The sequence below is a fragment of the Leguminivora glycinivorella genome, chromosome Z, assembly GCF_023078275.1.
Source record: "Leguminivora glycinivorella isolate SPB_JAAS2020 chromosome Z, LegGlyc_1.1, whole genome shotgun sequence".
Classification (NCBI taxonomy): Eukaryota; Metazoa; Arthropoda; class Insecta; order Lepidoptera; family Tortricidae; genus Leguminivora; species Leguminivora glycinivorella.
The window spans coordinates 34,780,607-34,794,670 of record NC_062998.1 but is presented as its reverse complement, the minus strand read 5'-3'; the positions used below and the strand labels follow the sequence as shown (position 1 = coordinate 34,794,670).

Sequence of the window (14,064 nt, the reverse complement as noted above, 5' to 3'; positions counted from 1 at the left end):
TCACAAAGATCGCGGTCCCGGGTTTCAATTTTTTGCCAATTTGTCTAGAACCCCTTATCCAATTTTGAAAAACCGGCCAAGAGCGTGTCGGGCCACGCTCAGTGTAGGGTTCCGTAGTTTTCCGTATTTTTCTCAAAAACTACTGAACCTATCAAGTTCAAAACAATTTTCCTAGAAAGTCTTTATAAAGTTCTACTTTTGTGAATTTTTTCATATTTTTTAAACATGTGGTTCAAAAGTTAGAGGGGGGGGACGCACTTTTTTTTTCCTTTAGGAGCGATTATTTCCGAAAATATTAATATTATGAAAAAACGATCTTAGTAAACCCTTATTCATTTTTAAATACCTATCCAACAATATATCACACGTTGGGGTTGGAATGAAAAAAAATATCAGCCCCCACTTTACATGTAAGGGGGGTACCCTAATAAAACATTTTTTTCCATTTTTTATTTTTGCACTTTGTTGGCGTGATTGATATACATATTGTTACCAAATTTCAGCTTTCTAGTGCTAACGGTTACTGAGATTATCCGCGGACGGACGGACGGACGGACGGACGGACGGACGGACGGACGGACGGACGGACGGACAGACAGACATGGCGAAACTATAAGGGTTCCTAGTTGACTACGGAACCCTAAAAATGAGGTGTCGATTGAAAGCGTATAACATGCTGATTAAGATTTCTTATAAGTGAAAAGTATAGTTTTGTTAGTTATTTTTTAATTAACAATAATGCTAAAAATACTTTTTTTTACTCTCTTTTTTGATTTTTGTGACTCAAAAAGGCAATGAAAACGGCCACATAGCTAAAAAATATGTTATATAAATCATTTAACTACATTATTAAGCTATCTGTTGCTTTTTAAATTTCTACGATCAGATAATAAATAAGCAAACTACAAGCACATACCATTTCAAATACGTACTCGAAACTTAACAATAGGGCGGGTTATCTAATTAGGCCCAGTACCGCTTGACACGCGTTCCCAATGTTCCCATACATTCGGCGTCTACCAAAATTTGGTAGACGCCGAAATCGTAACCTATCAATATTGGTATCATTTGAAAGTACAATTAAAGTCCTTTAAGAAACAATATCAACCATTTTCTTAAAATCAATAATCGCCAGTCTACGGTGGTTACAAAGAAAAAAAGCGGGGATGCAATTTTACGGGTTCTCTAGGTTTGATACCCTAGACGAGTTTAAAAGGGGAGGTAAAGGTTACATATGGGTTGTTTTCTGGCCTGAAAGCTACACAGAGGCCCAGGGGAGGAAAAACTAGGGTTTAAGTTTAGTTTTAAGTAATTTTTTCTTTTATTTGTTGATTTTATTGTGTTTATTTTTTTTTTGTAATTTTATCAAGGATACACGTTGGTTTCTTTTGCTGAAAATTCCCTTTTTTATGAGAAATGTGATAAATTTTCCGATAGAGACTAAAATTAACTTTCAAATACGGCCACATAGTCATACTTTTACTTATATAGTACCAAGTAATACCGTTTGAAAAACGACTTAGAGGTGCGGTTTTTTGACCCAGTAGGTAATAAAAAGTAATCGTAAAATCAAAACGATTGGACTTCGGTCGTTATACACATTAAATCACTAAAATGAAGTTACCTATAATGTTTTAGTAATTATAATCATCACTTTTAGCCACTTTTCTCAAAACATAATTATTCAACAGAAGTCAAGATAACATTAAGAGCATATTTATTATTAATAATGCGTTATAAATATGAAATAGTTGTTGGGGTACACTTGATAAGTACATGCAGCTCCTGCAAATACACTCAGTGTCAAAAAAAATCACACATCTCAATCGTTTGCGTTTAAGCAGTATTGACCCACATATTAGAGAGCAGGGCACGCAGGCCACCTCGTAAGACTATGTGTGGCACTGAGGAACCAGTGAAGTCAGGTCTATGGATTGCTACACTGCTGTCCCGCTTGCACTACTCCGCCGGGGCTATTACCCTTAATATTATATAAGTAAAAGTATGACTATGTGGCCTTATTTGAAAGTTAATTTTAGTCTCTATCGAAAAATGCCATGAAATTCATCTCATTTCTCATAAAAAAGGGTATTTTCACAAAAAAAAACCAGCGTGTATTCTTGATAAAATTAAAAAAAATTAAACACAATAAAATCAACAAATAAAAGAAAAAATAACTTAAAACTAAACTTAAACCCTAGTTTTTCCTCCCCTGGGCCTCTGTGTAGCTTTCAGGCCAGAGAACAACCCATATGTAACCTTTACCTCCCCTTTTAAACTCGTCTAGGGTATCAAACCTAGAGACCCTCAAATTGCATCCCCGCTTTTTTCTTTGTAACCACCGTAGACTGGCGATTATTGATTTTAAGAAAATGGTTGATATTGTTTCTTAAAGGACTTTAATTGTACTTTCAAATGATACCAATATTGATAGGTTACGATGAATAAGATTAGAGGTATATCTGCTTGAAACGAATTTTGCGCGAGGTGTAATTTGGTAGACGCCGAATGTATGGGAACGCGTGTCAATTTATTATCCGATCGTAGAAATTTTAAAAGCAACAGATAGCTTAATAATGTAGCTAAATGATTTACATAACATATTTTTTAGCTAAGTGGCCGTTTTCATTGCCTTTTTGAGTCACAAAAATAAAAAAAGAGAGTAAAAAAAAGTATTTTTTGCATTATTGTTAATTAAAAAATAACTAACAAAACTATACTTTTCACTTATAAGAAATCTTAATCAGCATGTTATACGCTTTCAATCGACACCTCATTTTTCAAAATTGGATAAGGAGTTCTAGACAAATTGGCAAAAAATTGAAACCCGGGACCGCGATCTTTGTGACGTCATAGTTAACCCCCTACAGTCTGAGAATGCGACAAGTCATTATTTCGTACTCAGTAAAGTGTACCGATCACAACGATACCACTTGTCAGCAGTATACTCTCCAGTCACATCAACTTCAAAACTAGACGACTTTTTTCAATTCCGCCGCCTTACTATATTAATATCTCGTTAAAAGAAAAATTCATGCATTTAAGGGTTAAAAAATAACGTTTCGTTTTTAATTCTGTGAATGTGTTACGTCACTAGCCGAACAAGTGAACGAACGAATAGCGCTGCTCCTCTCCGTTCCGTTCCATTCGTATTGCGTGCTAGCAACTTCCGAGATCGATGCTTGTTGGGTTGGGTTGGTTGAAGTTGGAAACACTGACGGAGCGAAAAGCGTCTACTAGCGAGCCAAACCCCGTGTTGCGCATATTGCGCTTTTGTTTATAAATTTATAATTCTATGTGTCAGTATAAGTATTTGCGATTCATAACAAGTGGCCAGTGATAATCGTAGTTGTTGAAATATTGTGATATTTATCAGGTGAGTGAGCATTTTAACGTCATTCTTTGGGTGTTAACTCGCCGAATGTACGCCGATCATATTTTGATTGTTTAAGGTACCTATTACAAAACAATAACTTGTTACATTTTAAAGTTTGTTTAGTTTACGTATCAGCTTATGCGACGTTAATGTTTAATATGAGATGTAAAGTTAATAGACATAAAACAAATTTTCACGAGATTCCGTCATCATGACGTCACGAGGACTGATTTATAAACATTAAAATGACTTTTCGTTCCTTTGCCATCAAGAACACAAGGTCACTACTCGGCGTGTTATGTTCATATCGTAAACATGAATTGGCAGACGTTTCGAAATCATAAGCTCTATTTATAATATTGATATCAGTGATCGGCTTCCTTGATCGAGGAGCCGCCCTGCCCGCCGTGCCGTACTGCGAGGCGCGGGTAACCTTCGACGCCATCGCGGCTGCGTCCTGTGCTAGCTAGGCCACCATGCATAGGATATGGTTAAAAGGAACTACATAATCATTTTCTATATATCTCATTGACACTGTTTAGGGAAACACCCTGACAAAATTAAATTAGGAACTTCATAAGCATATTAGGCATCAATTTACTTTAAAGAAAAGTTAAGTTAAAGTTGTTTTCGTGTACAATCCTATAATAAGCTGTTGCATTAATACATTTGCATAGAAAAACTGAATGACTATTCAGCAACATTAGTCTAAATAGCTTCTTTTACTTGATTGGGTACCGTTGCAAGAATTCATCTATTAGACTTTAGAGATTAAAGTGTACAACATTGGTAATGTTGTTAATTGTATCTAAATAGGTACTTGCAATAAACTGAGACAGGAGTTATTCTAATTGATGACAATATTAGTTTTAATTGGCTACTCATAAATAGAATAAGTGGATCGGGAGTTCTGCCGTGGCAAACAGAGTGACCTTGCAGCCACAATTAAGCTGTGCAGCGGTCCATTTTACCTTAAATAGGTATTGAATCATGACTTGTAATGGCTAGAATGATGTCAGATGTTCACATTGTGGAGCCAGACACAGGGACATTTGATGCTAATAGGTCATGTGTGGGTGGAGGACCAATTTGTTGATTTTACTTGTGTGATGTAACAACTAGTTGGACACTTCGGTGGAATATAAAATAATGTCTAATAGAACTAGATATTTCAATTAGGTTTGGTTATGATGAGCTGTCAAAATGGGACTACTCTGAAAAATAAAACTGGTTACAGTGGTTACCCTAGGTATACTATAGGTGTAATGGCATGCGCAGAATGATTGTACTTGTACATATATTCTAAATTATGAAAAACTCCAAGTAATAAGTCTAATATTAATGTATGTTTTCCAGTTATACAAAAATAAATCGGTTTTCTGGAGTCAATTTTATTTATATTAATATAAATGTTGCTGTTATGCACAGTTTTCTTAACACCTTCGCTGCGGAAATTAACCTAACTTGAAATGAACCATACTTTGTAAGAGGTGTAAAGACGTACCACAGTGAATGTGTTAATGAATACAATATACAAGGGCTCCTTGTTGTTATTGTTCTTTACATATTTGTCTGTATGTGTAACATCTACTTTTTAGTTCAGTCAGTTGAAAAGCAAACTTTCTATGCAAAAACTATTGAAATATCTTTGCTGGATTGTATGCTGCACTGAATATTTATAAATGTTTACCATGTATGTGTGTAGTAGCACCTCACCATTAGAACTGTTTACTGTTTGTTGTTCACATATACACTCAAACAAGCAAATGCAAGGCTGAGCTCTCGCTGCATATGTATATTATGTTAGCATCAACCAAGTGGGTGTTGGATTTAGTTGACCTTTTAATAAAAATGTCACCATTTAAAATTAGTTTTTACAGCGTTAGTTTAGTGCTCTAGCTTAAAGAATAAGTCTGATGTAATGAATGCTGCCAAGCGAATTATTTCTCAATTGTCTTTTGTTTTGCCTGAGCAGAAAGAATATACTATAATATGATTCTATTATTCATCAGAATAAGCCAGGTTCACAAAGAGTGATCAGAGTCGGGAGGCAATTCCCTTTAACGGCAAACGGCCGGCATGTTTACATTGGACTTTTGCCGTTGCCTCCGGACAGTCGGGACGCCGCTTGCTCTGTGTAGACCTGGCTATTAAAGTAGATTAATATAATTTATGTACATGGGCGCACTTGTTTAGTATTATGAGTATTATGACATCGAAAATAAATATTGTTTTGTCTAAAGAGATTTTCTGAAGTCGCGTTAGCGTCGCTCAATACCTGAACATAATAACTGACCTACTGTGACCAATCACGTATTACTGGGCCATAATAACATGTATTTGTAACGTGTTTCAGTTCGGAGCGCGCCAAGGTTCGCGTTTCGTTCTACCAGGGCGCGCGCCCGCAGTGCCTGTCCCCGCCGCCGCCCGCCTCGCACGAGCTGTACGCGGCCCTGCTCGCGGCGCACACCGACATGGCGGACCACGCCGCCTACAACCGACAGATCAGGTATGTGCCTGCTCCACAACCACCGTCTCCATCACCAGACCGTCTCATTCACGAACACGCGCGAATTTCTGAAATCATAACTTGTGGAACGCCTATTCGAAAATGACAATAACTCGTGTCATCAGAACTATCCACTCAGATTCAATGCCAGTGGGATCTCGTGCACTATGAATAACGTTAATTTTTGGTTGTCGAAGACTAACTGGTACCAGTAACTAAAATTTTATCAGTGTTTTATCACAAGGAGAAAACACGCGACATTTTTAAATTACGAGTCTCGATTTTAACGGTTTACTAGCCCTTCAGCGTTAGCTCATGAGTTTAGTCAAATAGACTATTTCAAATTACTCGTACCTTATAGCACTACACTTGCATCCTTTTAGATCTAGGCCGGTAGCTCGACCGCTTTGTTCAGTGCCGGCCGACACCGCAACTAATTTCATACTGATGCTTACCGTTCTTTATCACGAAATTAGACTCGGTAAAGTAAGTATTTACCTTGTATTTACGTTGTTTCAAAGTTTTTATAAACAAGATACCTGAATACTGAAAGTATTGAGACTAATTATGGTATAGAGATTAAATTTGTATTTGAACATAAGCCTTCTTGAGCTTACCGTGGGCCTAGGTCAATCTGTGTAAGAATGTCTTATAATAGTTATTATTTATTTATTTAATATCAGTTTTCTAATTGCATTAGAGAATCCGTTTATTGATCAACATACAATTTATCTGTAATCTTGTTATTATTGACATATTCCGAATAGTTAGCAGTATTATTTTTTAAGAATCTATCATAAAATTAAATTGGAAAGGTGAAAATGTTGGTGAACATAATAACAAACATTATTACAAGCCGTGCTACCCAAGTTACACCCTATTTTGTTGTCTGTTAAATCTCTGATCTGAACTCTAATCAAAAACCTATGCCCTCGGTTTTTGATTCGTGCCTGGTTGGTTGTTGTGTAAGTACTCATAACTGGACTCCAGACATTTCGAGCTAAGTTAGACAACGTGACTATTAGCGAATTGGCGTTACGTATCGTCGAACATATGTGACATAGTTTATACCTGACCTTTAGCACAACTTGCCTTGTCGCGCGCGAGTCCATACATCAAACGCGACTTCAAGTATGGACTTGCGCGCGACAGTGCAAGTTGTGCTAGAGGGGCTGGACGTAGGGTTCCTTGGTGTCAAGTGATAGTGAGTGTCATGTAACATAGCTTACATACGTAGTCTATCCCTGGATTTGTGGTGTCAAGCGCTTACATAGTTGTGTGTTTACAGCACGGAGAGCGGTTGGGACAACCCGTTCCGGCCGGACGGCGACTTGAGCCGTGAGGCGGACGAGATCGTGTCGCTGATCAAGGGCGGCAAGCCCATCACGCCCACGCCGACCGCGCAGCCGCAGCTCGCGCCCTGCGTGGAGGAGGAGAAGCAGCAGCATGCTAACAACCTCAGTGTGAGTACCCACTTGATACCTGTTATATCTATCGACCCGAGATGCGCTATGTTCATGTGTTTGATATCTACAAGTCATGTTCCCTGGTCCACATAGCAAAGCACTGGTGTCAAATAAATATTGATTACAATTAATTAGTTTAGAACAACTTTCACACATCACTGACTAGCCAGACATACGTACGAAGCCATATAACTATAAGATATCCAAATAACGAGCAAATGACTAAATTCAACGAAGACTAACTACGACGCGGTCCTTAGCTTGTATACTGTTGATACCTTAGTTGAATGTTTAGTGTAATCACTGTACCTACACATATGAGTGTAAATTAAGAGTATTTTTAGAAGTGAACTCATACATCGTAAACAACTTCGATTTCAAACGTGCAATGTGATTGTGAATGAATGTCGAAATAATTTGATGGTTTGGTGTAATTGAGAAATATTGTGTGAATTGAGAAACAATGAATTATATTTCTTTATATATAATTCTGTCTATTGTAGACGTAAACATTACCAGGTGCGCAACACATCGACACTTGTATGACATGATAAGATAAATATGTACCAAAGTGACATTCTTGTGCTCTGTAATAAAAAATAAAGACATTTATATTATTATGTCTCTCTTAAAGAAGTATAAGAACTCTTCTTCAAACTCTTTCCATCTAATCCACACATTGTATTAAAATGAAATAACTGTGATGGACCTGATGATTTATTATGGTTACAGGCAAATGCGCCCTCTTCGCCCCAGACGAAAGCATCGAGCGGTGTGGTGGCGAGCACCCCGAAGGCGATGAACGGCACTAAGAACGGCGCGGCGGCGGGCGAGCCGCGCGCGGGCGCCGTGGAGGTGAGCCGCGCGCCGCCGGCCGAGCCGCAGCAGCCCGAGCACGTCACCATCAAGAAGAAGCCCAAGTGCAAGTGCTGCGTGCTGCAGTAACCGCACCCGCGCCGCCGCACTGCGCACCGCCCGCACCGTACGTTCGCTTCTCTATACGTCGCATGACCCATCAAGACCTCGGTGTTTACTCGGTGCTATTTCATTTTTACCCATGTTCACAATTTTAACGTTTCGCGATGAATTTCTATCATTACATTTATTGAAATTAATAGGTTATCAATACGGTTTTTCCGACTATAAATATTTTATTTGTGATATTTTACTATTATTACAAGTTTACAAATACTTGTCTACTACTTACTTACTGTTAGTTAGGGTTCCGTACCTACCAAAACCCTTAATATACCTTATTTGGTACTACTATTGTATAAGTATAATCTATCACTATCAAAACAAAACAAACAAAATATCGCATTTACCTAATGATTATGAAATCTCGTACTCTATTTGTAAAAACAAATCATAGTATTAAGTTAATTCATTAAATTCACTTTTCTATTGACAATTTTACTGCAAACTTCCCGAACCCGAATAAAATGTTTACTTCCTATTTAGTGTAGGTATACAACGTTTTTGTTGCCTATATAATGGCTACAAAGTACGGAATCCTTAACGAGTGAGTGTAACTCGTAACAATAAATGTCTTACTTTAATTTTGAACCTAATTTACACATAGTTGCATTTTTAAAATATACTTTCATTTGTTAATGAATGTAACGACGTTATGATTTAAGATCCGGCATAATATACATATACCCTCATCTGTTATGTATTAATGATAGATAATAAATGACCGATTGTCATATATACATATTCTTTATCACACATAAATAATAGATGAGGGTAAATATTTATTATAACGTATCTTCTACTACTATTATATCTATCAAATTAAGGTACAAAGAAAAGTATTTATTTCATTTAGCTAGTGTCACTGAAAACGTAAGATTTTAATTTATTGATTATACTGATAAATCTGTTCGCAAATCCAGTGATATGTCGCACTTGTACATCATGCGAATGATTAAACTATTGAATCTCAGGATTATTACTTTCGCAGAGAAAGTACATAACAGAAGAGAGAACATTAAAGTGGTCAACTTCAACTATGTTGGCGTGTCAAATTTAATAATATTAATAATTTTGTGCAGATTACATATAAATTAAATTTACTGGTTCATTTACAATTGTAAAAATATTTACTGTAATAATCATGTTACAATGAATGTCATAATTTTTGGAATACATAATTTATTTTAGAACTGTTACTTTAGAGTTGAATGTGTTAAATAATATTTAGACGTAATCTTAATGTATATTTTTATATGTTTATTTAAAAAAAGTATTATGAAACGTGCAGAAATTGAAATGTTTGGATATTTAAACAGCGGGCCGCATAGATGTCATCTCACCCGCTACTTCAAGCGATCAGATCACTCAATGGATGGAACTTATTTCAACATAATTATGGTCTAAATGTAATAAATTTATCAATGAATGTTATGATTGTTGTTACGATATTAATGTATCCCTCTAAAATAATTTACGCTTGCGTCCAGTAGTGTTTTGGAAACATAAATGCTTTTTACAATGAAGTGTACGAATTAGGTTTTTACCTATTTTTTAAGATAATATTAAATGCATTTCAATGTTCAATTTCAATTCTGACGTATCCTAATAGTTTTTGTAGAGCAATAGATACGTATTGACATAATTTGGAAGGTGTCTTCTTTTTCCAGTGTTTGTAGCATTATGTAACGAGCATAGACATATTGAGCATTTGATGTAAGTCATCGACGTGAGCTACGGATCCTGTACCAATTGTAGTAGAAATGCCGCAGTTTTACATTATGTGCAAACACTTTTTTCTGCAAAATGCGATCCAGGTTTGTGCGGAGCGGGTTATTAGTCGGAAATGACACTTGTCTACAAGAAACAACTTGTTTTAAATATTGTAGTCCTTCTTTTGTTTATGACTATTTAGCCGTCTAGCAACATCTAATTAATTAATCGTTATTTATTTACTTATTGATGGTAAGAATAAAAAAAAAATGTTAATAATTTGATGTGATGTGTCCATGCATAGGGATTCTCTTTCGTGTCATCAGGACAGCGAAAGATGCCACGAATATTCGCAGAGTCCTTATTTGTGTGGATGCTTGGGATACATTTATCCTTATGGATAAGCCAGAGCTATATACTTATCAATATCATATATTCTCGAGCACTATATGTATGTATATTATGTGCTCAGAGTATTAATGAAATTGTATTAGTACAAGACATTGGTATTTTATTGAATTGATGCATTTGATGGTACACTTCTCTGTTTTTATCATTATGTTTACAATTTTTTGATCGAATACACGTAATGTGATTCACGCTGTCTTTAATTTATTATCGTATGAAATTCTATTGAATTTAACCTATTTAAAATGAATTGTGAGAAGGCGGCTATTTCCTATTGGATTACGATATTATGATTTTAACAGCAAATAAATAAACAGCAAATTTATATTTTTTATTACATTAGTTGCTATTGTACTTATGGAAGTAATGTAATCCACTAATGCAAATAGTCGCTTTTATACTGTTGATAAAAAGCTGTATATAACATACATTTAGGAAGATGAATGGAGGGATAAAGTAGGTGTCACTGTGCCGAGGAGCAGCCGGCCGCCGCCGCCGCCGCCGCCGCGCGAGCCGAGATCACGAGGCGGCCGATCGGTTCATACTTTTTGTAATATTATTGTTAATATCTAAGTCTAATTAGATATGTAGATTATTTATACTTTGCACGACCTAGCTACATTATTGTAATAATACTGAAGAAATAGGATACCTGCCTTTGTTATAATTGCTTAATTCATTTACTTGATTGAGTTACTGATATTATGATATAATCATAAATCAGAATGAAACAAATAATTTGTTTTCTTTTTAATAAGTAGGACAAAAAGCAAAGATAGAACCGCAATGTAACATAACCCTGGATGTCGTAGCTCATCAAGGTAGTGAGATAACGGGAAACGTCGGAAAATGTAAAAAACAAACAAATGAAAATCGTCGGAAAGTGTAAAAAATGTAAAAAAAGCTGGCAACGCAAGCTCGGTGCTGCTAAACAAATGACCAGGACTTTTAGACCTTAAACGCGTGATTAGACGGTTATGTTATGAGAAAATACTACTGGGGCAATCAGATAGTTATTGTTAAAAATTAAGTTATTACTATGGATGTCAAGTATTATTATTTATTGTCGCTAGTAGCTCGGCGAAATGATCCTGCAAAGCCACAAATCAGTCGATTGTGTTGCCTATACAATACATAATGGATCATTTTAGATTGTTGCTTTGGAATTGCACATTAAAACTCGAAAATGTATAGGGCTCATGGAAACATTCGTAAACGAATCCAGAGATATTTAAGTAAGTACCAATTCGCAGTCAAAAAGGGTAACTCAGACCAATATTAAAATTTCATTTGAGAGGTCCAAGTCATCCTGAATTCGGATTCATAGTTTTGAAACAATAAAATAATATTGTGGAATAATATCGTCGATATAACCCAACCCGTTTCTGATTTTCGTAAAACTAATTAGGCTAAATTTGTAGGCCACGGTGTTAGTGATGTGGAATTTAATCTTATGACACCGCTTTTGTAATACATGACTAAAACTATATTTCTAGTTTTCATGTTTTGTTTTATTTAATGTAATTTCCTTGACGACACCGATCAGCAGCAGCCAACGGCAGTCCGTTATTTTTGTTATACACAATGTCAGTAGTGAATCATACTTAATCATCCATAGTTAAGCTTTGCTTTAGTGGAGAGCCACGACAACGATCTACGCAAGTGTTGTAGGGTACAACCACGTATAATAAATGACATTTACAGAATTAACGTATCAATTCTATCAAGTTTGCAATAGTATATTTGAATTTTAATAACATTTTAACTCATCGCAGCCTGATAGCGAAAGGTCCAACACGTAGCGATCCCTATTTCCCTATCTTATGAAATTATAATGAATGTTCTCACGGTCCCCGTGAGATCTGTCGGCGGTTGGAGCAGTTCGCGATCAGGCTCCTGTGTACAATATTATTCCTGTGTCAACTCTACGCTCTTATATACGAAACAAATCGTTGAAACATGCGCGGATCCAGGGGGGGGGGGTCATGGGGGTCATGACCCCCCCTGGAGCCCAAGTTGGCCATACAAATAGACCACGTGACCCCCCTCTGGGGCCTGAGCCTTTACCACGTGACCCCCCCCTGGGCACGAAGCTGGATCCGCGCTTGCGTTGAAAACTTATCATCACATACCGTGGGCCCTTAGGGAACCATAGATTTATTGAATATCAACAGGACGTTTGCTTGTTGCTACAATTATTCTGTACGATTAAATGATTTTATAATACGCCTATGCTTTCAATTTGAGATATCCTTGGAGGACATCCCAATTCATGGTTTTATTTGAGGTGTATGTGTAGTAGTAGTAGTAGTAGTACCTAAGCCGAATGTTTTGTAATGTAACTATTGGGCATTCGGTAAGATCTCTATCTAATGTTCGCTAAAAGATAGTGTCTTAGGTTTGGAAAATATTATATAGGTACCTACAACGGTTATTTGTACCTACTTATTATAGTTATTAAACATACCATCAGAATAATAATGTTAAATATATCCATAATACTTAACATTCAACAATCTTCACTCCATGTTTGGCTCGCCTGTGTCATCATTAGTCATTCTGTTTTGATGTTTTGAGCACAAACTTGAAAATGGTTAATGGAGATTAATCATTTTATACCATTTTAGTAAGGTGGTGATATTATATGCCGTGAATTTATGACCGTTAATAATGTTAATATGTTTTCACCCGTGCACTACGTATTTGTCACAGAGGTAGTGGAAAATATTAATTCTCTGCCATAGTATTTTCTCAGATACTTTAGTATTTACTAGTACTTTTATACCATACGAGTACTTATGTATATTCTGTGGCACATATCTATCTTGCTACTCTAGTCAACCTTAGTACTTTAAGTACTGAGACTATATTATGTTAACCCTTAAATGCATTTTGTTGCCATTTGGCTACAATGCATGTATTTTTTAATAAACTAGCCAAAATATAAGCTGGACTTTTTTATTTATTTTTCTTAGATCTGTAGGATCATCATCCAGTTTTTTCACACTTTTCCGCCATTTTTTCTTAAATGGTTGGAAATAATGTTTTTATTTAAGAAAAAATGGCGGAAAAGTGTGAAAAAACTGGATGATGGTGATTTTTAGTACATGATTCAGGCAGATTTTTTCAGAGTTAGTAACTATTTTATGTTTAATCATTTTATCATAGGGGTTTCTCAAATAGTGTACCTTTTTAATAGTAGTAAAAGTTTTCTTATAAATTTTACTAGTAATTATATATTTATATAAGTAAGATTTAGCCTATTTTACTTCTAACACTGATTTAGTATTAAAATCGATGTTAAATATTTTTTTATTATTTTTCCTAGAGTCAGAAAACCATTGTCTATCACATTATTAATTTCTAGTTAAAAGAAAAAAATCATGCATTTAAGGGTTAAAGGTTACGCACTACTGCAGTAAGAGAATGAGGATAACACCAGAGGGATTGTATAATATTATAGATCTTCGTCGCCGTGCTAGCCTCATAGATGAGAGACGCCTTTTGTTTTTTAAGGGTTGGAAGATTGACGTATATGGGTGGGCCGCCGGTGTCGTTATTCCTCAATAGACCTGACGGTGATCAATGTTCCAGCTACGAGTAAGTATACAGTTACC

The 14,064-nt window shown here is 36.0% G+C and overlaps 2 protein-coding genes across 2 annotated transcripts in view; one reads left to right on the top strand and one right to left on the bottom strand.

Moving 5' to 3' along the window:
* LOC125240750 overlaps positions 1 to 8,053 on the bottom strand; it is a 31,557-nt gene extending 23,504 nt beyond the window's left edge. The window contains exon 1 of the mRNA XM_048148804.1: positions 7,368 to 8,053. The gene's annotated coding sequence lies outside the window, so the exon portion shown is untranslated. The remainder of the gene's footprint in view (positions 1 to 7,367) is intronic.
* Positions 1 to 12,673, top strand: part of LOC125240749 — a 53,109-nt gene extending 40,436 nt beyond the window's left edge. The window contains exons 5-7 of the mRNA XM_048148801.1: positions 5,733 to 5,885; positions 7,174 to 7,348; positions 8,084 to 12,673. Coding sequence (XP_048004758.1) covers positions 5,733 to 5,885; positions 7,174 to 7,348; positions 8,084 to 8,296 — 541 coding nt within the window. The 3' untranslated portion in view covers positions 8,297 to 12,673. The remainder of the gene's footprint in view (positions 1 to 5,732; positions 5,886 to 7,173; positions 7,349 to 8,083) is intronic.
* The last annotated feature ends 1,391 nt before the right edge of the window (positions 12,674 to 14,064 follow it).